The following is a 20,590-nucleotide window of genomic DNA, read 5'->3' as shown; positions in this document are numbered from 1 at the left end:
ACAGTGAAATAATTGCTCAGTATGGTCCAGTTTCTCTTTTAGTGAGGTTAAAAAGGTTAAAATTAGTTTTGAATGCCTCCTCATTTTTTTTGTACAAATGCCTATTTAAATTATATTAAAATATGTGCATATCAAATTGGGCAAGTATTTGTCATAGCGGTTCTAGAAGGGTAGCCAAGTAAATATTAAGAGACGTACATGACAGCATTCTTCCCAGTTAGAAAGGAGGGGATTATCGCATAGTTGCTGGACTTTTCTGCAGGATCCCCCCACCTGTACATAAATAATCTGGCTAATCAGAAGCTTATTGATTTGAAAGCACTTTTAAAACAGCTCACCAGCTTTCTTATGGCTTATGGGCAGAGCCGTTCTGGAATTTACATGTTCAAGCAGGCTTGTTAATTAAAAGATTCAAGCTGTTCCTATTTTCCTAAAGATTGAAAGTTACTCTTTTGTATATATTTCTCATCCTTTTGTCTCTGAGCTTGATCTTTGTAGTGCTCCTCCTCCTGGCATTTCCAACTAATTGTAAAGGTTTCATCCTGTGTGTGTGAGAGAGATTTAGTCAGTTATGCTAATATAGGGAGTTTTTCACAAGAAATATGTTTCCATAGAATTTCTATTTTAACACACCATTCATTGAGTTCTTATATTATTATTTCGTATCATTGCCTTATATGTTCCTTTTCTGATTCTGTTTGCACTCCTCATTCTCCTCATTAGTACTAACTTCTCTCAGATATTTTGTGTACCCTTGCACATGTATGTTAGGGAATTTGCTTTCTCTGGATTTCCTGGATTTCCTCTGAAAGAGCAAGTAAGCAGTCTAGGGTGCTCTTAGCATCCTAGCACTAGCAATGGAGGCACAAATGGCCTCCATGATATGAACTGCTTCGCCCCCTGCCCCAGCTATGGCTGGTATGCTAGGTATGGCCATTCCTGGACAGGGATAGGCTTACCACAGGGATCCATGCACTGGTAACTTCAGCAGGGGATTACTGTAATGTAATCTACATAAGTCTTCCTTGGAGGCTGGGCAAGAAGCTGCAGGTGACCATATTGCACCATATATTACATCAGATGTCTGATGGGAGTTGGAATCCAATAACATCTGGAGTACCACAGGTACCTGAACCCTGATTTAAAGATATACATGTCTCATAAGAATTCAGGTTTCTTCATTCCACTTTTTTTTTTTTTTGCTTTTAATTACCAACCAAATTCACAAGGGCATTATTGATCTTCCCCTCCATAATCAGTTGGTTAAACTTCAGCTCTTGGTTTGTAACTTTTATATTCACTTAATATCTGCTAATGTTAATATTCATTAATGCATTTATTTTTCAAAATGTACTATTGCTAATTATGTTTGATGGATTGTTTTCACAAGATATAGGGCATGTTATTTCGTTGGTAGACATTTAAGCAAAATTAAAGTTTAATGAGTTTGATTAGCCAAGTAATCAATGAACTAATCAATCTTAAATGCAACCTTCATTAGATCACCCAACTAATTTCACTTAAGTCAAAATTAATTTGGCTACTCTAAACAGTTAAATGACATTTGAAGACCTATTACAAGAAATGAATCTCAGGATTTGATTTGTGAACCAGCTGAGCTGTAGGTGTGGATACATGTCTGCATGTACCTATACAGCACTTCAAGAAAGCATTAAGGTACATTTTACTATATGCTCTTTCCATTTTTAAACGGTACCTTTCCATAATGGAGTAATCTATTTACTATTAATGAAATCAACAGAGTGTGCAGAGGCAACATTCAGACGCTTACTGGTGGGAAGCACAGACTCTGCGGAAAACATCTAACATGTAGCTTTGCTGAAAAATAGTCACTAATTAGCAAAAAAAGAGAAGATTTTTAATGGAAAAAATCAGCAGAGCATGCATGATGTGCAATGCAGAGCTCACAGTTTCTGGCATGGTTTGTGCTTATCAGCTTGCCCCCACTGCCCTGGCTCTTTCCCAAATGACACTTTATAAATGATTATGATGATTAATAATAATATAAAAATGTGGGTTATGATTTTCCAGTTGTAACTGAGATCCTGGTTGTGTAAAAGTGGGTTTACTCCAGGCAGTTTTCAGAATGGATTGAAGGGGATGCCTCCAAACTCCATCTCATGCTGCCCTAGATATTGCATATTATGTACTTTGTGTTTTCATACTATAAACCACTCCGTACTCTTTGGATGAAGGGTGGCATATAAATTTAATAAATAATAATAATAATATTGGAAGTCCAACATCAAAACAGCAATTATGGATCCTTAGCTTACTAACAGATGATGTGATGGCGACACTCTCTAAAAATCCTCCACAGAGCTGTGAGAGAAAACTCCTTAAAATGAAACCCACACTGCCTAGACCTTAATATATATATAGTTATTCTACTGGGTAAAAAATATGTATTTAGTTAGAATGGTTGTGTGCTATGAAGCTGAGATACTGAACAGCACACATGGCAGAAATAAAAATTCACACCTCCAGATAGGCTATGATTTAAAAATAAATAAATCAAGGAAGCCTTGCTCTCCACACTAGTATAATTAAATTGTTTTTACAGCATAGAAATCAGCTTATTTGACAAGTTCCAAACAACCATAGACCATTAGAGATACTGTGATCCCCAGAATATAAGTTTCTGCAATTTGCCTGTCTCATACATCAGTGCCAAAACAGGTGGCAAAGGCAGCAGGGGAACAACAGCCGGCAGATAGCAGATGGGCAGGCCAAAGGAACATGCTGCTTGTTGCTTCACTCGACATGAGTTACATTTAGTGTATCCCTTGAAATGATGCTGTAAGGAAAGTGCTGAAAGCCTCCCGTCCCAATAGGAGGATATTCCATCAATTTTTAGAAATGGCTCCATCAGCTTAATAAATGAATCGCTTGCTGGTGAGGATTTTTTCTCTTAAGGGGATTATGGAGGCAAGGTTAGCTGGGCTCTTTGAAAAGCAAATATGTGTGCATTGAAACAATCATCTCTAACAATGCTAACTCTTAGCCCTAAGCCATGGGTAGGCAAATCAAGGCCTGGGGGCCGGATCTGGCCCAATCGCCTTCCAAATCCGGCCCGCAGATGGTCTGGGAATCAGCATGTTTTTACATGAGTAGAATGTGTGCTTTTATTTAAAATGCACCTCTGGGTTATTTGTGGGGAATTAGTTCATTTTCTTTCTTTTCAAAGTATAATCCGGCCCCCCACAAGGTCTGAGGGACAGTGGACCAGCCCCCTCCTGAAAAAGTTTGCTAACCCCTGTAAGCTGTAGACTGCAAGTTATAGGGGGTGTTTTTGTTCTATCCCTTAAAGAGAGTACTTTTAAGGCATGGGTTTCCTCTGCTAACATTTGCTGAAAGCAAAAGCCAAGTAATATGAGATCCTGCAGACTTCTTAACAGGGTCTGTACAGAGTTTGGCATATGGAAAAGCAGTCATACGATTTCCTCTTCATGTGCCCAGTTCACACTCAATCCAGAAGTCTAAGAAATCTATTGACCTGAAAGTTAAGAACACGATGAAGCAATCACAGGGGCACTTCGCAAACTGTTTGTGGATGTGCAATGCCCACCGTCTAACCCATTTAGGCAAGTGAATCATTGTCTGGAACACTTGTAGCATGGTGTTTTGTTTCAATTGATTTTTTTCTGGTGTATTAGCAGCAATAAATAAAAAAATAGAGAGAAGATGAAACCAAAGCAATACCTTTATTGAACTAAATGTGAAGTCAAATTATGTAGAATCCTTCCATGGATGCATATAATATGACATGACATTGAAAGCCTGTAATACAGAACCAGGTATGGCAAGTAGAGACTGTTTAGGTTATGCTCTCTGCTGCCATTTGATTACTTATTAGGACACCCGTAACTCAGTTTCCTCTGCTCTTTAGTCTGCTGCCCTTTAAAGCTAACCACCAAGGAGAACTGCCTCAGGTGTCACCTAAAGCAGAAGTATTTGCCTATTTCCTTTCCTGAGAGATGATAGGTGGGAATGCCTGGCTACCTTCAACTGTGGAAGCTGTGATGCATCTGAGAGCGACAAAGCAGTTTGGCTTCCTGCTCATGATAACTGGCTGGAAGGAGTCCAGGAGAAGAAAAGGATGGGAAGGATTGTTCCTGCTCTATATAAACAACAGAGAAAGATGGAGCAGGAAGACGAGAGGAGGGTGGATGAAACAGGGGGAAATTGCATAGTTGGAAAAGAAGCAGCAAATATACAAAAGAAAGCAGATTATAGGAATGATTATTCTTAGGTCCAGAAGTGGCTTTAAGCCCCATCCTCTGACATCCGAAGGGGATGAGAACACTCTGAGCAGTTGTGATTTTTCTTAAAGGGTTAACATAACATGTCTGGGGCTTTGAAGTCTTTTACGCATTTTAAAAGCTTGCTGATGGCTCTGTTTTTATCTGCAGGTTGCTTTTGTTGCACGGTTCTATTGCTTATTGATACTTCCATTCTGTAAACTGATGAAGGGTAGTATATAAATATATTTAATCGATCAATTAGTTTGCTGTCTTTGACAGGTGGGAGATTAGAAGAGTTCAATATTCCTTTTAATCAGCAACTGCAAGCTCTTTATATCAGGAGCAGACTATACATTACGTGATCACTCTTCAAAAAGGAGGCTTAATTTTTGTTTTGAAGGAAAAACAGTTACAAGATATAATGGTGCCACCACTGCTTCTCTGTGTTACTACAAAACTCACTCATTTAAGGATGTTGTTTTTTTAAGAAAAAACTGTTACCCATTTTACAAAAAAGGGGGTGAAAAAAACTAAAAATTTAGCTAATGCTTTTATTAAATGTGTTTAAAATTTTGCCTGCCTGGCCTTGGCATCTGGTCCCTTCGTAAGAGCAATGCAGTGTTCCTGATTCATATATGGTCATGTTAACCATTTGATTAACTCCACTGATCTTAAGAGTGGGAAGTATCTGAAAAGACTTAGAAAAGCCCTGGCTTCAGAACTCAGTTGGCCTGAATTTACTACGCCTCTCTCTTTTTTTAAATCATAGGATTCCCAGCAGGAGAGCTCCAGAAGCCATTCTTTTGGGGAAAAGAATATCCCAGGTAAAAGCAAAGTCTTAAAACTAAAATGCTGCATGTACAGGTATGAAAAATAAATAAAAGGAACCTAAAGGGAAATGAACTGGCAAATAAGTTGCTAAATGAAGTCGGGATAGTAGAAATTCTTGAGAAAGTTGGAAAATCAGGAGATATGTATAGTTTTTGTTGTACTGCAGGGGTCAGAATCTATGACTGCCTGACGAGTATGTTCCCTCACCAGCCACATGAAAGTAGTGAGCAAGGCCAGAGGCAAAAGTGTGAGGAGCAAAGGAAGCGACTCTTACTTTTGTACAGTAAGCTACATTCCAGCCATGCAAATGTCAGGGGTTTCTATGCACATAAAGGCTACACTCACACCATTATTATTTTTAAAGTGCTATGATACCACTTTAAACAGTCATGGCTTCCCCCAAAGAATTCTGGGAGCTGTGGTTTGTTAAGGGTGCAGAGAGTTGTTAGGAGACTCCTATTCTCCTCCCAGAAGCTACAGTTCCCAGGGTGGTTTTACAATCAATCCCTCTGGGAATTATTCTAGAGTTGGAAGGGACCATCTAGCACAACCTCCTACAATGCAGGAATCTTTTGCCCAATGTGGGGCTCAAACTCATGCTCTACCAACTGAGCTATCCCCAGATGGAGACTGTTTTTGCTACATAGTCCACACACAGTCGAGATCTCTTGATTCTTTTTTTGCCACTGAAAAGCCCTTATTGAGAAACCCGTTTCATTCTGGAAAAAAAAGCTCTTACAGATTCATTGTGCGTTACACAGCAATCTGTCCATTTGAAAACAGATGTAGGTGGTCCCAGTAATGGAAGATTCACCCACATATACCCAGTTATGTTGTTGGTGGGTGTTTACTTAGATGGCAATCATCACTTACAAATAACCACACCCTCTCTTGTGGACAGCAGGATCTAGAATCAATCTGGATTGAGAACATCATTTTGAGGAAAAGCATTAGCGATTCTAGACTGAGGAAAAACTCCATTGTTCTACTACTAATGGGTTGGTGTGTACACTGCCCAAGTCCAGGATCCATGTGAAACCCACAAGCAGGACATGAGCACAACGGCATTTCTCATATAGATCATGCAGTGGGTATTGTGCCGTTGTTCCAATATTTCTCAGTCACAATGAAAGATGCTGAGATCTGGGTTGGTTTTATATTCCAGGCACACCGCTTGATATTATCAAAACCGGAACAGTCTAACTCTTAAGATTGTATTCCATATCTTATGCCACACCTGTCTACAATGCAATATAAAATAATAAACTTGTCACAGAATGTATAATTTTAACCTCAGGCCTATAATGGAATTTTGCACTGATAGGAAAAAAACAACATATCAGTATGAAGCATTTTATTACATGCCAGCTATGTTTCATGGAGGGCATAACAAAAGAAAAAAGTAGGGTTAAAATGAAACCAGATTTCAGGTTTTAGACATTACTCAGAAGGCGTGTTTTGGATTGTGAAATCTTGTAAGAGATGATTTTGAAATCTCAGCCTCCTCTTCTAAAACAATGTCTGTATATTTGGGTGGGGGACTTGTGGTTTTCTAGGTGGTGTTGGACTACAACTCTGATTTTCCTGGACCATTGGCCATGCTGGCTGAGTATGCTGAGAGTTGAGTGCAACGACATCTAGAGGGTCACAGCTTCCCTACTAACTCATGTATATTATTAACTAATTATTCAGCTAACTAAGAAATGCTTCAAGTTTCTGTAGAGCAGCTGAATTAAAAAGCCAGTTGAATTAATTTTGTTTTGTAAATGCCAATCTGGATTAAAATACTATTTCTATTGTTCTCTTCTAAAGATAGACATAGGACCAAGAAATCCTGTTTTATTTCTTAGCTTCTTTTTCCTTCTTGTATTCTATTTAAATGTCTTGAGTTGCCTACAAAATGACTTCATTCTTTCTACATCTCTCTAGGCTCTTTTATCTGTCTGTGCTCCCCCCCACCCCGCTTCTTTCATCGCTCCTTTGGTACATTGACCCTTAATACCCCCCCCCTAATTATATCTGTCGTTCCCGGACTTCATCCATTCTCCCCTGCTGCTACCTGCCATTGCAATTTTTTATCTCATGGCATCCATCTGGCTTCTACCGTTGGTGTATTTAAACACTGATAGAAACTCATCTCTTAGCACTGGCATTTCACTGATCTTGAACACCTCCCTTTCTACTTCTCTCTTCTTCCCCTTTGTGTATCTAGACTAAGTTGTAAACCAGAGGGCAAGGCCTCTATTGTTTTGTTTGTTTTTAGTGTTACATACAGAGGACTAGCTGTGGTCAGTACCTTAGAAATAAGCAAGAATAACAAACAAATCAATACAAAAGCACTCATTAGGCACAACCAACATATTTTTATTGGTTGGCTAGACTATAAATAATTTGTGCGTTTATAAATGATTATCTGGCTAAAATGTGTCCTAGAACTGTGAAAATGCCCTTGCTTGCCTGCATGGAGGAATGTTTGGGTTTCTGTGTATAGAAAATCTCTGACTTCTGCATAGCAGGAATGTAGCCTACTGTATCAAGAGTTGCACCTGTTGCTCTGCTCACTTCTGCCTCTGGCACGCAGCCCCCCTGAAATGTTCTCCATGAAGGAATGTACTCCTTGGCCTTTAAAAATGTTCACCACCCCTGCATTAAACAGCATTTTTCTTTTTCTCTTTCCCTCTGTCTTTTGGACAAAATGCCTTTGTTTTTAAATTCTTGATGCCCAAATAACTGCATTCTGTTGCACAGTCTTACGAAATTTATGTGAGTGTGTACGTATCGCAGGAAAGCTCTCCTTTCTTCTACAGGTCTTTAAGCTACGGTGCCATTGGAGTAATTGTTGGGCATGAGTTTACGCATGGATTTGATAATAATGGTGAGTACTCAAACAGATGGCTTATTTATTGACTAGAAAAGATAAGTACTGACAGATCCACTGACATACATTTAAAGCACATCCAATGTACATGATGTACCACAGAGGATCCTGGGTACTGTATATTGTTAAAGAGGCTGGCGTTAGTAACTCTGTAACAGGGGGAAACTGTAGTCCCCAGGATTCTTTGGGAGAAGTTATGTTTCAAATGTATCGTGAGGATTGTATGGTGGTGCAAGGAGACCTTGCTAAGCTGTCACTGCCATCAGTTGTCAAGCCCCTTCAAAGGGTAACTTTGTCAGGGAAGGCTGAGGGCAATCTCCCCTTTTTAATATTTTTTTTTTTTTTTGGAGAAAGCTTGAAAACTTCTGAAGTTTTTTTGTAGATTCTCTGAAGAAGCCGGGGGGGGGGGGGAGAGAATAAAATGCTTTATAATGCAAATTGGGAAGAATATGTCCAATGCTTTTTTGTGTCTGTGACAGTACTCAAGTGATACAGAGTACCTCTTTCTTTTTGCTGCCCATGGCAGACATTTTATGCTGATACCAATGACACCTCATTTATTTTATTTTTTGCCAAAGAAGCACTGAGTACCCCAAATTTCTTCCTTAGATGGAGTCTTTTAAGTGAATGTAACTCATAATGATGTTATACTCTCCCCTGTGGGGAAATGTCCACAAGAGCAAGAAATGGGTAGTTTTAGCAGTCTCTAGAAGAGTAGATTCATATAAGCAAACGTTTGCGGGGTGGTTTAAGAAATGTGTGTAGTTTTATTTGCTCAATCCTCATGTTCACATTAATTGTATAAAAAAAATTCCTTTCTGAAAAACAAAAATTGCAGGCCGCAAATATGACAAAAATGGAAATTTGGATCCCTGGTGGTCTTTGGACTCTGAAGAGCAATTTAAAGAGAAAACAAAATGTATGGTCAATCAGTACAACAACTATTATTGGAAGAAAGCGGGCTTGAATGTAAGTGCAAGAGCAGTGATGGATGATAATATATACTATCTTTTACAATATCATGGAAACCAGTTAGCTATGGGGACAAAGCTATGGAGTAGAGTTTAATTATTTTGAAAATTATTATTATTTTATTTTATGCACCTCTTAATTTCCAAAGTGACTTCTAATCAATTTACAAATATAAACAATTTGGATTCTTGATATTCTTTCCTTCCACCAGGTCAAAGGAAAAAGGACTTTGGCAGAAAACATTGCAGATAATGGAGGTTTGCGAGAGGCTTTCAGGGTAAGCAGCTCTTTTTGCTTCTAAGCGCTCTCTCTCTCTCTCTCTCTCTCTCTCTCTCACACACACACACACACACACTCTCTCTCTCTCTCTCTCCCCACATTGAGTAACAAGGGTTGATGAAATTTGCACCTAGTTAAATGTGTTCATTGTGCTTCTCATCAGGCCTATAGGAAGTGGATCAAAGAAAAGAGACAAGGAGAGGAAGAGGCCCTATTACCAGGCATTGACTTCACCCACAATCAGCTCTTCTTTCTAAGTTATGCTCACGTGAGTAGTACAAGATGCCCTTTCAGAATGGATGTGTGTATTTAGCTGCTCGCTTAGTGGTGAATAGACAATTCTGCTTGATTACAAAAAGAACTTTCTTAATTCACAGCTTTTCTTGGAGTGTAGATCTGGGGGGAGCAAGCTGCCATCTCTTTTCCTTCTCTTTCTCTCACTTCCTGCCTTCTCCTTTATAAGCACAAACCATACCTACTCAGAGATCGGCTGACTTTGCACTTCATGTTGTTGTTGTTGTTGTTTAGTCATTTAATCATGTCCGACTCTTCGTGACCCCCTGGACCAGAGCACGTCAGGCACTCCTGTCTTCCATTGCCTCCCACAGTTTGGTCAAACTCATGCTGGTAGCTTCAAGAGCACTGTCCAACCATCTTGTCCTCTGTCGTCCCCTTCTCCTTGTGCCCTCCACCTTTCCCAATTGTGCCCTCCACCTTTCCCAATTGCACTTCATAGTAAACAGTAATTGATGGGCCTACCATGGCTCTTGCTTTGTTCGTCCTGTGAGAGTAACAGAACCCTGGCTTAGCGTTAAGCCAAAATGGAGGATCATGGTTTGTTTTGGTCCAAACATGACCTGGAGCCATGACAGCTTGTTCATGGCTTCCTGATTGTAGTGGAGCCAATTTGATGCTCCCACCTGTGCACAGCTCTGACATGGCCTCTTCCTTGCCTCTCCCTGCTCCCAGTTAAGTGGCAGTGATGTTGCTTCCAGCAGGCTCATGAGGCAGCTCTGCCCCATGACTCTGTCCTCATTCACAGGAAGTTCAACTCTCTTGTACAGTTACATGGGCATGTATAAGTGTGTACAAGGCTGCTCTTGAATATTTTAGCTGACACTGTTCTGTTCGCACCTGTCTGGTCCGACAATACCAGTTGTAAACAGATTGATTTAAATGCTTTTTAATTTTTAGTGTTTTGATTGCCTCTTGCCTTATTCTCTACCTTGATTGGTTTATCTTTACATCGTATTGATGGCACGTGAATAGTTTTATTCATATTTTTGTACCAGTAATGTGTGTTTTCCTTGAAAAAATGAAGAGGGAAATTCCTTAACTGTGCACGGGAAACTTTTCAGTTAGCATTTGAACATTTCCTGGTGTCCTAGAGTGATCTAATTTAGTATGTTTATTTTACTTGTATTTAGTAAACAAAGCTAAATAGCCTAGGTTGCATTTGCAGTTGGCATCCAATGCATTGCAATTTATGAACTTACGGAACAGAAAACTTACGGAAAAATCTTCCATGTGAAAATAAAGTGCTGGAAAAAAATGTTTGGAGCCCACAACTGTTTACGTATATGACTCTGGAATCTTTTGGTGAAGATTGGTTGAGTAATATTTAAAATAAAAGAAATAAATGAACTATATTGAGGATTTTAGGTAGAGATAAATTCACTGGCTTCTTGTTGCTGTTTTTAAATCTTAGGTGAGATGCAATGCCTTTAGACCAGAAGGTGCAAGAGAGCAAATCTACACTGGAGCCCACAGCCCTCCTCAGTTCAGGTATTTTAAAGTGTGTCTCTCTACCCCACAATAGTAACACTATCCATTGGGGTATTTAATAGAGTAGATGAAAACATCATGGGTTGGATCCTATGTTGGTCCTCCATTCACAAGGGAGAGTGCAATTCCTTTCAGCTTTCCAGCACACCCCCCCCCTTATTGCACCCAGTTTCCAACCCTTTCCAACCCATATCAGGGAGGGCAAACAATGGGCCACAGAGCAAAGTGGGAGGCAGAAACAACCTGATCCATAAATGTGAACTCTGTTCTGCTGATAAAAAGAAAGTTGGTATCCAATATAGTATTTCTTTTTCTCTTCAGCAACCAAGCACTTACCTGTTTGATGTTGAATTTATGAGCACATGTTCTGGTTTTGTGCCCTTACCCATTCCAAATGTAGTATTATACATCCAACAGGTGTTCCACAGTAAAGTTTATTTTTTTATCATCAAATCATTCAACACCCAAATATAAACTTGACTCAATTCGGAGCCCTGCAAACACATACTTCCGGGGCGCAGAGGGGTCTCCGTAGGACATGAAATATTTTCTCCTGTCCTCATGGGTATATGCATAGGTGCACAGGTTTCTCATTGGGCCATTGCAGAGTAAGGGAGGAGGAAAACTCACTGGTCGGAAGTGGTTCTGTCAGTGCAAAGGTTTCAGCTTGTGCAATGGCACTTTTCTCCTCTCCCAATGCCCACCCTTCCTAAATCTGCTCCAGGAGGTTGGGAGGAAACGGAGAACATATTTAGTGGTTGCAGAGTAAGGGGAAGATCTTCCTATGTTCTTAAATTTCTAAAATGCCCATTTACCACAATTTGAGGATGAAAGAGAAACATCAGAATGGTTAAAATGGGGATATACTACCTTTTGAGATTAGAAAATTAATAGAATAATCATAGAATTGGAAGAAACCATGAGGGCCATTCTAACCCCCTGCAATGCAGGTATTGTTTGCCCAATGTGGGGTTCAAACTCATGAACCTGAGATTGAGTCATATGCTCTACTGACTGAGCTATAATTCCTGCAATAAGAGTTTAGCACTGAACCAACACAATTCAACTAGGTATTACTCAGAGTAGACCCACTGAAATTTAACTTGGTCATTTCAGTGGGTCTGTTCTGAGTGGGTCTTAGACTGAATGAACCCACAGTGTAATTTAAATTAAGCACATAGAAATCACTATTATGTAGGTAATAACGTTAATAACTCAGGGGAAAAGATCAGGCTAAAATTAGGGGCACTACTGTTGAGATCCTTGTTTAATATGCTGCCTCAGGCAATGAACAAGCCGGATATCAATGCATAACACAAGAGAGGATTATAATGCCATTAGACCAATTAGCAATGTGCCCTCGTCAAGAATATTGTGCGCAGTTCTGGTCACCTCATCGCCAAGATGAGATTGCTGATCTGAAGGCAGTTCAGACAAGGGGTAACAAGTATGATTAAGCACATGTCTAAAGTGTGGTTCAAAAGGTGATTGACAATATTAGTGTTGTTTACTTTAGGAAGCAGATTAATAAAAGGTAGCTAAAATGTACATTTAACAATGAATGCTACTGGGAAGACCCTGCTGCCTTTTTTCTATGGATTCCAACTAGTGGTTGGATGAATGAGACCTTGGGGCTATAGCTGATAGCTTAATGAAGATACTGACCTATGAGTGGCAGCTGCGAGAAAGGCAAATTCCGTGCTAGAGAACATTAGGAAAGCAATTGAAAATAAAGCCACGGATATAAAGCCTACATATAAGATATGACTGCATTTGGAATACTGTCAGTGCCGGATTTACATATAAGCTAAACAAGCTATAGCTTAGGGCCCCACTCTCTTGGGGGCCCCAAAAAATTTAAAGGGAAAAAACACCTGGATGTACATTTCCAAAATATAAGATAAAAAATAAAATAAAACCTACATACAGCAACAGTGTTTTGTGTTGTGTAGGCTCCTATTTGTTATGTGCAAATGGCTTTAGATACCTATTAGGTCTATAAATTACCATGTCGCATATATTCAACACAAAAAACAGTGACAAAGGACGGCTGGACATATAAAGGGCCCCATTACCTTCAGTAGCGTAGGGCCTCCTCAAACCTAAATCCGGCCCTGAATACTGTGTACAGGTCTGGATGCCTCAAAAAGGATATTGTAGAGTTAGAAAAGGTTCAGAAAAGGGCAACCCAAATGACCCAAGGGGTGGAGCAACTCCTCTATGAGGGAATGTTGCAGCTTGTGATCTTGAATAAAGGATAAGCCAAATTCAAGGATTTGACGTTTACTAACCATGATGGCTGTCCTCGGACTCCATGATGAGAGGCCCCAATCTTCTGAATGCCAGTTGCTTGAAACAGCAGAAGGAGAGAATGCTCTTGTGTTCCGGTCCTGCTTGCTGGTTTCCCACAGGCATCTGGTTGGCCCATGTGAGAACAGGATGGTGTTCTTCTGTTTTGACAAAACTCAGGTGTTAGGATAGCTAACTGTAGTTGCTGGGGCTCTCTCTATGCAAATGCTCTCTTTAAAAAACAACAACAAATCATTGCATAAACTTCCCCTATGAATATAGAATGGGTAAAAGCTAAATACTCCTGACAGAGGTGGCCCTTCCATGAAGCAACCTGGCTCACGCATCAGCTTGGACCACCACTCAAGCATGCAGGATTTGTGCATTTTAAATTGTTTTTATTACATGCTGTGTTGGGAGGTTCCTGCTGCACTTTAGAAGTTTATATTGGAGCAGTTCTCTGCAAGATTGTTTGCATTTCTAATTAAAAGCTAAAAGTTGCATTACTTTTCAGCTGTCAGGAGATTTTTTTTTAATTGGGTATACTTACTGCTGCATATATGTGTGTGTGTGTACACACACACACACATATTATACACTGCTTGGCTGTAAATATTCTTAAAGTGGTTTACAAAGAGATATTTTTTTTTGGCAAAAATAAATAAATATTTGAAACATGCAAAAAAATAAAATTAGCCATAAATGAAAAACAGATGAAAACACTCACCAACATTCTACATATCTGGGTAAGCGAGTCTAAATAAAAATGTACAGTGAAGAAACTAAAATATCAATTTTTTAGCCACACAGAATGGGCATTACGGGGGACCTGTAACAGTGCCAGTTCAGCAGATTGAAGTGGTTGAGTGGGCAATGGCATTCTCATAGATAAACATGTATATAACATATGCAGGGTGAGTCTTTTAAAAGAGGCCCCGTGGAACATGTGTACTCTGTATCCATGGGGCCTCTTTTAAAGGACTCACCCTGTACATATAATATATAGATCAACACAGTTGCATCCCATTCAAGCTATGATTGAACACAGTATCCAAACTGGATACCTCATGAATCTGAAGAAACAACATCTCCAAAAGTCTGGAGAAGAGTCCACTTATTTTTCTTTTCTCCCTCCCCTGCAGAGTTATTGGTGCTATGAGTAATTTTGAGGAGTTCCAGAAAGCTTTCAGCTGCCCAGAATCAACAACAATGAATCGAGGTGGAGACTCCTGTCGGGTTTGGTAGCGATCTCTCCAGTGTCCTATGTTGAAGAAGTCACCTGCTGGAATCACTCCCTTATTGGGACAGCTCCAAACTGTTAATGAGCTACCACTGCTTCAGAACAGCCTTGGCCAACCAGGGACCAGATTTTTTGTTTCGTGTGCCCTGATATCTGTGGGTGACCTGCCCAGATCTACGATTTAATTGCTTGTTCAGGTTATAGAAACTATTCAAAATATAGAGTATAAAAAAGGGCAGATCTTTTCAGAGAAATGTATGCAGATGGATAGTTTCTTATGGGTTATTTTCATAAATACACTCTACTCTGTGATTTAAGCAGGTTTATCTCTATGTATCTTTATTCCGAAGCTTGTCCCACTATATTCATTGGGCTTTACTCACATGTAAGTGTAGTGATATTGCAGGCTTAAGTTAACAAGGTTTAAATGGCACACTTGCGCTTTACAGAAGACCATAGTGGACAAACTTGGTGTGGTGGCCATGATGCTGTTTAAAGTGGAGGGAAAACATCCAAAACTTCCTGTCACATATATTTTCATTATTTTTTCCCCTTGATCAATAATAGCTTTGAGAATTTGAGGTAAAGGAAGAGAAGATTAAAATGTGGCTGCTTTATCCTTTCCTACTCTGCTGTTTTTCCTGTTCAAAATTCCACTAACCCTCTGAGCTGTTTCTTCCCTGGTGATAAAAGATGCATGTGATGATCTGGTCTGGACTTCAGGTATAGCCTTCCTGTGTTTAGTCCTTCCTGGAATGCAGATATGCATATTGTATGCTAGCACTATTTCCACATTCCTCTAGGCAGAAGAATGTGTAAGAGTACATAAATCTTAATTCTAAGTCTGAGGCAAAAACAGTTACTAAAACCAGAAAGGAAAGAGGAATTCTTTCTTGTTCGCTTCTCTAATTTCAATTCTTACCCCTCCCACCCCATAACTTTCAGTCATCCCCCTCTGCTCAAACTTTGGCTGATAATGTCTTACTGCATATAGGAACTAGGACGAAAGCAAAAGCAGATTTCTCTCTTCAGCAGGGAACCACTGCTATAACAGCAGAAAGCAAATATCTGACTCCCCTTTCTGATCTTTCCTGTAACCATGCTGATTCTGCCCATTGGTTGTAGATCCTGGATGTTAAACTCATTAAGTAAAAGAACTGTGAAATGTATAGTTCAGATTCAGGAATGCACCCTAGAGACCAGCATTCTTTAGGGGTTTGGTTGCACCTGCAGTGGTTTAGGCACATATATATAGTCAGGGCTGGATGTAGACAAAGTTAGTTGCACTTAAGTTTCCACTGAAATCAATGGGATTAAGTCACAAATAACTTGTCCCATTGATTTCAAATAGGAGCTATGGGTTAGGCTGCAATCCTAACCCCACTTATTTGACAGTAACCCCCATTGAATTCAATAACAGGAATTACCTCTGAGTAAACATAATTAGGATTGCCTTTACATATACTCAGACTATTGTAGGTGCACTGTGAAAGGAGCAGCACTCTTGCTGCTGAAGGCAATGTAAAGGATTAAAGAGTTGTAGCCGGCTTCTCATTTTTCCTGCCATTTTTGTCATTGTTACATAACTACTTCAGGAATAAATAGTACAGGATTAAAACATATGTGTTCTGAATGATTGTTGTATACAATTTTTTTTTGCGCATTTATTTTTAAGGGAATGGAAATGATTGCTAATTTGTTGAAGTAGAGGGATTTTGTAAACTATATAATATAATAAAAGCTTTCCAGAATACCATGACTCAGTCATCTCTTGCGATATTCATTTTTATGGAGTGTGTGTAGTTTTATAGTGGATATATTCCTATGTGTGTTTTCATGGTGTAAACCGCTTTGAGTTCATGGCGGGGGGGTGGGGGAGGCAGAGTACACAAGTCTAAAATAAGAAACAAATAACTGTTGCAGGGCCATTCTCAATGTTATTGTTTTATGTGTCATGGGTGAACAGGAAGAATATATGACATACACACACAGTTGTACTCAGTTGCCCATGCAGCTGCATCAGAAGCTAAGACTAGGACCCCCAATGTGGCAGCATGGGCACTGTGCTTCAATACTCGTCTTGGTGCCCAACAAGGCCTTCTGCCTTGTCCAATTTAAAAATTGAGCTTTAGAAGAGGGTTTTTGTTTGTTTGTAGGAGTTTCCCTGATGTGTATGCACAGCAATAATACATGGAACTTATGTTGGGATAGCATTCAGGTTCCAAATACAAGGATGCATTTAAATGTTTTGCAGTATGCTTCCTCTGAAATCATTATCTTTTCCTATGGCTGCTATTACTTTACCAAATGCCTAGCACAGATTCTGATATGTTCACACATAAGACCCATTTACGCATCCATTTGCTCAGAATTTTAAATCAACTCAAATGGACTTTTCCAATAGATTCTCAACATGCACCTGACGTTTCTGTTATAGTTTGTTTATTCTATGAGGTCTGCTCATTTCATGACACTGAAGAAATAATGGTGGCTTTGCCAATCATTTCAATGGGGGAAAGTTTAAGGCTGCATTCCTATTCACATTTATCTAGGAGTAAGCGGCACTGAGCACGATGGGACTTCTAAGCATGTATGTATAGGAATGCACTATGGGTGGCCAATCACAAACTTTAACAACAACAATGTTAACTTCATGCGTTGGCTGTACCGCTTACAATTGTTAATACCATCTCTGTGGAAAATATCAACGGCAGTGGTTTCTAAACTTATTTTCCGCACCGACCACTTGAAAATTTCTGAAGTGCTTATCATCCTGCCTACTCATGCAACAATTGCAGAGTTCTAGATGCCATATGCTTTTTAATTGCATTTTTGTTTCTTTTTTATATTGATTCAAACTGTAAGCGTTCTTCTCAGACCTGCCACGCATTGCCACAGAGCACCTGAATGAAGCTTGTGAACCACTGGGGGATCAGAGTCCACAGTTTGGGAACTCCTGCTTTATAGTACAGAACTGCACCTCTAAACCTTTGCAATACAGTTGTACCTTGGTTGTCAAACACCCTGGAATTGGATGTTTTGGCTCCCAAACGATTGAAACCCAGAAGTGACTTCCAGTTCTTGAACGTTCTTTTGGAAGCCGAACGTCCGATAGGGCTTCCATGGCTTCCGATTGGCTGCAGGACCTTCGTGCAGCCAATCAGAAGCCGCGATTTGGAAGTCAAATGCTTTGGAAGTCAAACAGATTTCCGGAACTGATTCCATTTGACTTCCAAGGTTTGACTGTACTGCAAAGTGCTTTTGATTTGAACAGCTGCTCACATATCCACACAGCTCTTGTTTTTGAGCTATTCACCTTTCCCCTCAGCTTCACATCATGTTAGTGCATATTTATTTTTTAAAAGATGTTTCTAATTGTAGGAACTGGAGTTACCGAAGATTACAGTGGCACATTGGGAAAATGTACACCAGCAAAATGGCTCTCGTTTTCCGCCTTCAAAAATAGAACATAGCCGTTCTTCAAAACTCCTGCAGTAGGAGCCTGTTTCGCTAATCAAACCACTTAATCCAATTTAAAATAAGACATTTTAGATTCCCCAGTGATCATCCTAACCAAAGCATAGGTCCTATTCAATATATTATCAAAGCTTGCAGTTAAAAAGAAGCAAGGCAACATGTTACATGAGAATCTCTGATCTCAGAAATGATGCATATATGATATTAATTAGTCTACAATCGTACCGAATGTAAGGAGTAGAACTATGCATCCGATTTTAACCTTAACTCCTACAGTACCATTTTGTTTAAATGATTGTATTGTGGATTGGGATATTTTTACATGCTCTATATTTTCCTCTCTTATTTATTTCTATGGAGCCCAGGACAGCTAGCAGCAATCTTGAAACACAATGCAAATATTATAATATAGCCATTAAGGTTATAAAAGGCAACCTTTAAAAAACAATGCAGCAGACAATAAACTCTGCCAAAAGGCACAGTTAATAACCAAAAGCCTGGAGAAATAAAGAAGTGGATGTTGAAACATTGCCAACAACTGAACCTGAATTAGAATTGCGCCTTTTGGGTTACCCCACCGGAATGGCCTTCTGAAAATGATCCCAGCCCAATAAAGCAGCTCAGAGAGGGTGGCGTGGAAAAAGCTACCATGCGAGTAGCCCTCAATAGCCCTCTCCTCCATGGATTGGTCTTGAGTTACTTGTGACCTAAGGATTTAGTTTCATTGTTCATGGAAAGCAAAATTATGTCTGTGTCTCAGCTGGGCCAAGGCTGTCAGTAGCAGGTATCCATGGAAACTGGTCAGTCAAGCAGTCAAAAGGCCAGAAGGCTGTCTCCAGACAGCCACATTGATTAAACTCCCTTCTTATCAAGAGAGGAAGCCCTTTGAAATGGATGATGTCATAGACTAAGGGGGCTAAGGACCTATCTCAACAATCTGTTGAAGTTTCCATCTAACAATAAGCATTGAAGAGAAAGCTTAAGTAGATCTGCTGACTCAGGGAAAGGGAGATTGCCTTTTGGGCAGGCTGCGCTGCCAATAGAATATTGACTTAAGACATGGGGGAAAGCTCAGGTTTAGCTCAAAGGGAAGGCAGAGAAAATGTGAAAATGGGTTCTGAATATCTTCAAGAGCAAAGTAAGGCAAACGTCCCAATCAACTAGTGAGAACTGCACACAGAATTAGCTCTCTATGTGCAGAATGCAGATATATATCTTCATTTCCATCACACCCTATGCACTGGCTGGACACCTGTTTTCCTGAATATGGAGATGCATAGCTAATAGCCCATTGCTAGATATACACTGTGGAAAAAGTTCGTTATCTGTGCTCCTACAATACATGTGTTACTCCCAGGTAAGTGGGTCTAGGACTGCTGTCTTTGTTCTTATAGGGTCAACAATATGGTTTTTCAGAAGGCAAGAAAATGAATAGGCAAAAACCAAGCAGCTCAAAAAATGATTAACATGAGAGAAGATATATTTCAGAATAATTCTGTAAGGCTACTCATCTGTTAATACTTTAGGGGATTTTTAATCAACTATTTACACTGAGTAACAAAAGGGGTTATGGAAGAAAAGTGAGAATCAGTCGGGCAAGGAGAGAATTGAGGGGTATTTTTCCTCCTTAAATTCCCTTCACATGATTTGTTCTTTTTCACTGCATTATTAATGAAAATACCATATTAATTCACTTTAATTAAAATCCTGCCATGCAGTTCTTTTGAAAGAGAAGCAATTTTTTTAGTCTTTACCCAGTTAAATCATTTAATGAAAGATTTTCTAAATATTAGTCGGATCAGCACTGCTGCTTCCTTTTGATTGCCATCAGGTGTAATGGCTTTTCCAGCTGCTTTGGAGAAGGTGTGTGTGGGGGAAACATAATTGGACATAGGTCAGTGCTTTTATGTAGGATTATCGGTCCCATTGTAGAAAATGGTCGCTAAATATTTGATTTGGCTTTCTCTTTGTGTATTTGTTGGAGATGTGCATCAGGTGACTCCTGAACCCTGATCTGAAAACTACCTCAGATTCAGGGCTTGCCGGAGCCAGAGCTAGAGCTCTGCAAAGCACCCTGAACTAAAGCAGGGATCTCTAAAGTGATGCAGGGTGATTTAGAGATTTGGATAGAGTAGAAACTCTGTAGGCAGTGTGCTTTAAAAAACTGAAATATTGCTCCCAGGGCTTACCGCAATAACAAATGTCATAGTGGAGGAAGGACAACTCTCTTGTGACTGACAGGTCAGGCTTTTAATAAGAGGCAATGATTTTACCATGGTCTCCAATAACACTGGGGACGTGGGTGGCGCTGTGGGTTAAACCACAGAGCCTAGGACTTGCTGATCAGAAGGTTGGCAGTTCAAATCCCCGCGACGGGGTGAGCTCCCGTTGCTTGGTCCCTGCTCCTGCCGTTCGAAAGCACGTCAAAGTGCAAGTAGATAAATAGGTACCACTCCAGCGGGAAGGTAAACGGCGTTTCCGTGCGCTGCTCTGGTTCACCAGAAGTGGCTTAGTCATGCTGGCCACATGACCCGGAAGCTGTACGCCAGCTCCCTCGGCCAATAAAGCGAGATG

General features: G+C 39.9%; 2 protein-coding genes across 9 annotated transcripts in view; one reads left to right on the top strand and one right to left on the bottom strand.

The window, feature by feature from the left end:
- Positions 1-16,290, top strand: part of PHEX (phosphate regulating endopeptidase X-linked) — a gene marked incomplete at its 5' end in the record, with an annotated part of 103,752 nt that extends 87,462 nt beyond the window's left edge. For all 6 annotated transcript variants that reach the window (XM_081859068.1, XM_081859065.1, XM_081859069.1 and 3 more), the window contains 7 exons: positions 5,035-5,089; positions 7,904-7,971; positions 8,813-8,943; positions 9,158-9,223; positions 9,389-9,493; positions 10,934-11,010; positions 14,442-16,290. In XM_081859068.1, the coding sequence (XP_081715194.1) occupies positions 5,035-5,089; positions 7,904-7,971; positions 8,813-8,943; positions 9,158-9,223; positions 9,389-9,493; positions 10,934-11,010; positions 14,442-14,544 (605 nt within the window). In that variant the 3' untranslated portion in view covers positions 14,545-16,290. The remainder of the gene's footprint in view (positions 1-5,034; positions 5,090-7,903; positions 7,972-8,812; positions 8,944-9,157; positions 9,224-9,388; positions 9,494-10,933; positions 11,011-14,441) is intronic.
- LOC309340386 (uncharacterized protein) overlaps positions 1-20,590 on the bottom strand; it is a 280,887-nt gene that overhangs the window by 35,906 nt on the left and 224,391 nt on the right. For all 3 annotated transcript variants that reach the window (XR_014155954.1, XR_014155955.1, XM_081859157.1), the window contains one exon: positions 13,302-13,460. Coding sequence is in view for 1 of the 3 variants with exons in the window: in XM_081859157.1 (XP_081715283.1) it covers positions 13,302-13,460 (159 nt within the window). In the remaining 2 variants the exon portion in view is untranslated. The remainder of the gene's footprint in view (positions 1-13,301; positions 13,461-20,590) is intronic.

This window comes from Podarcis erhardii, assembly GCF_964252035.2.
Source record: "Podarcis erhardii genome assembly, chromosome: 4".
Classification (NCBI taxonomy): Eukaryota; Metazoa; Chordata; class Lepidosauria; order Squamata; family Lacertidae; genus Podarcis; species Podarcis erhardii.
This window is presented reverse-complemented; position numbering and strand designations above follow the sequence as displayed.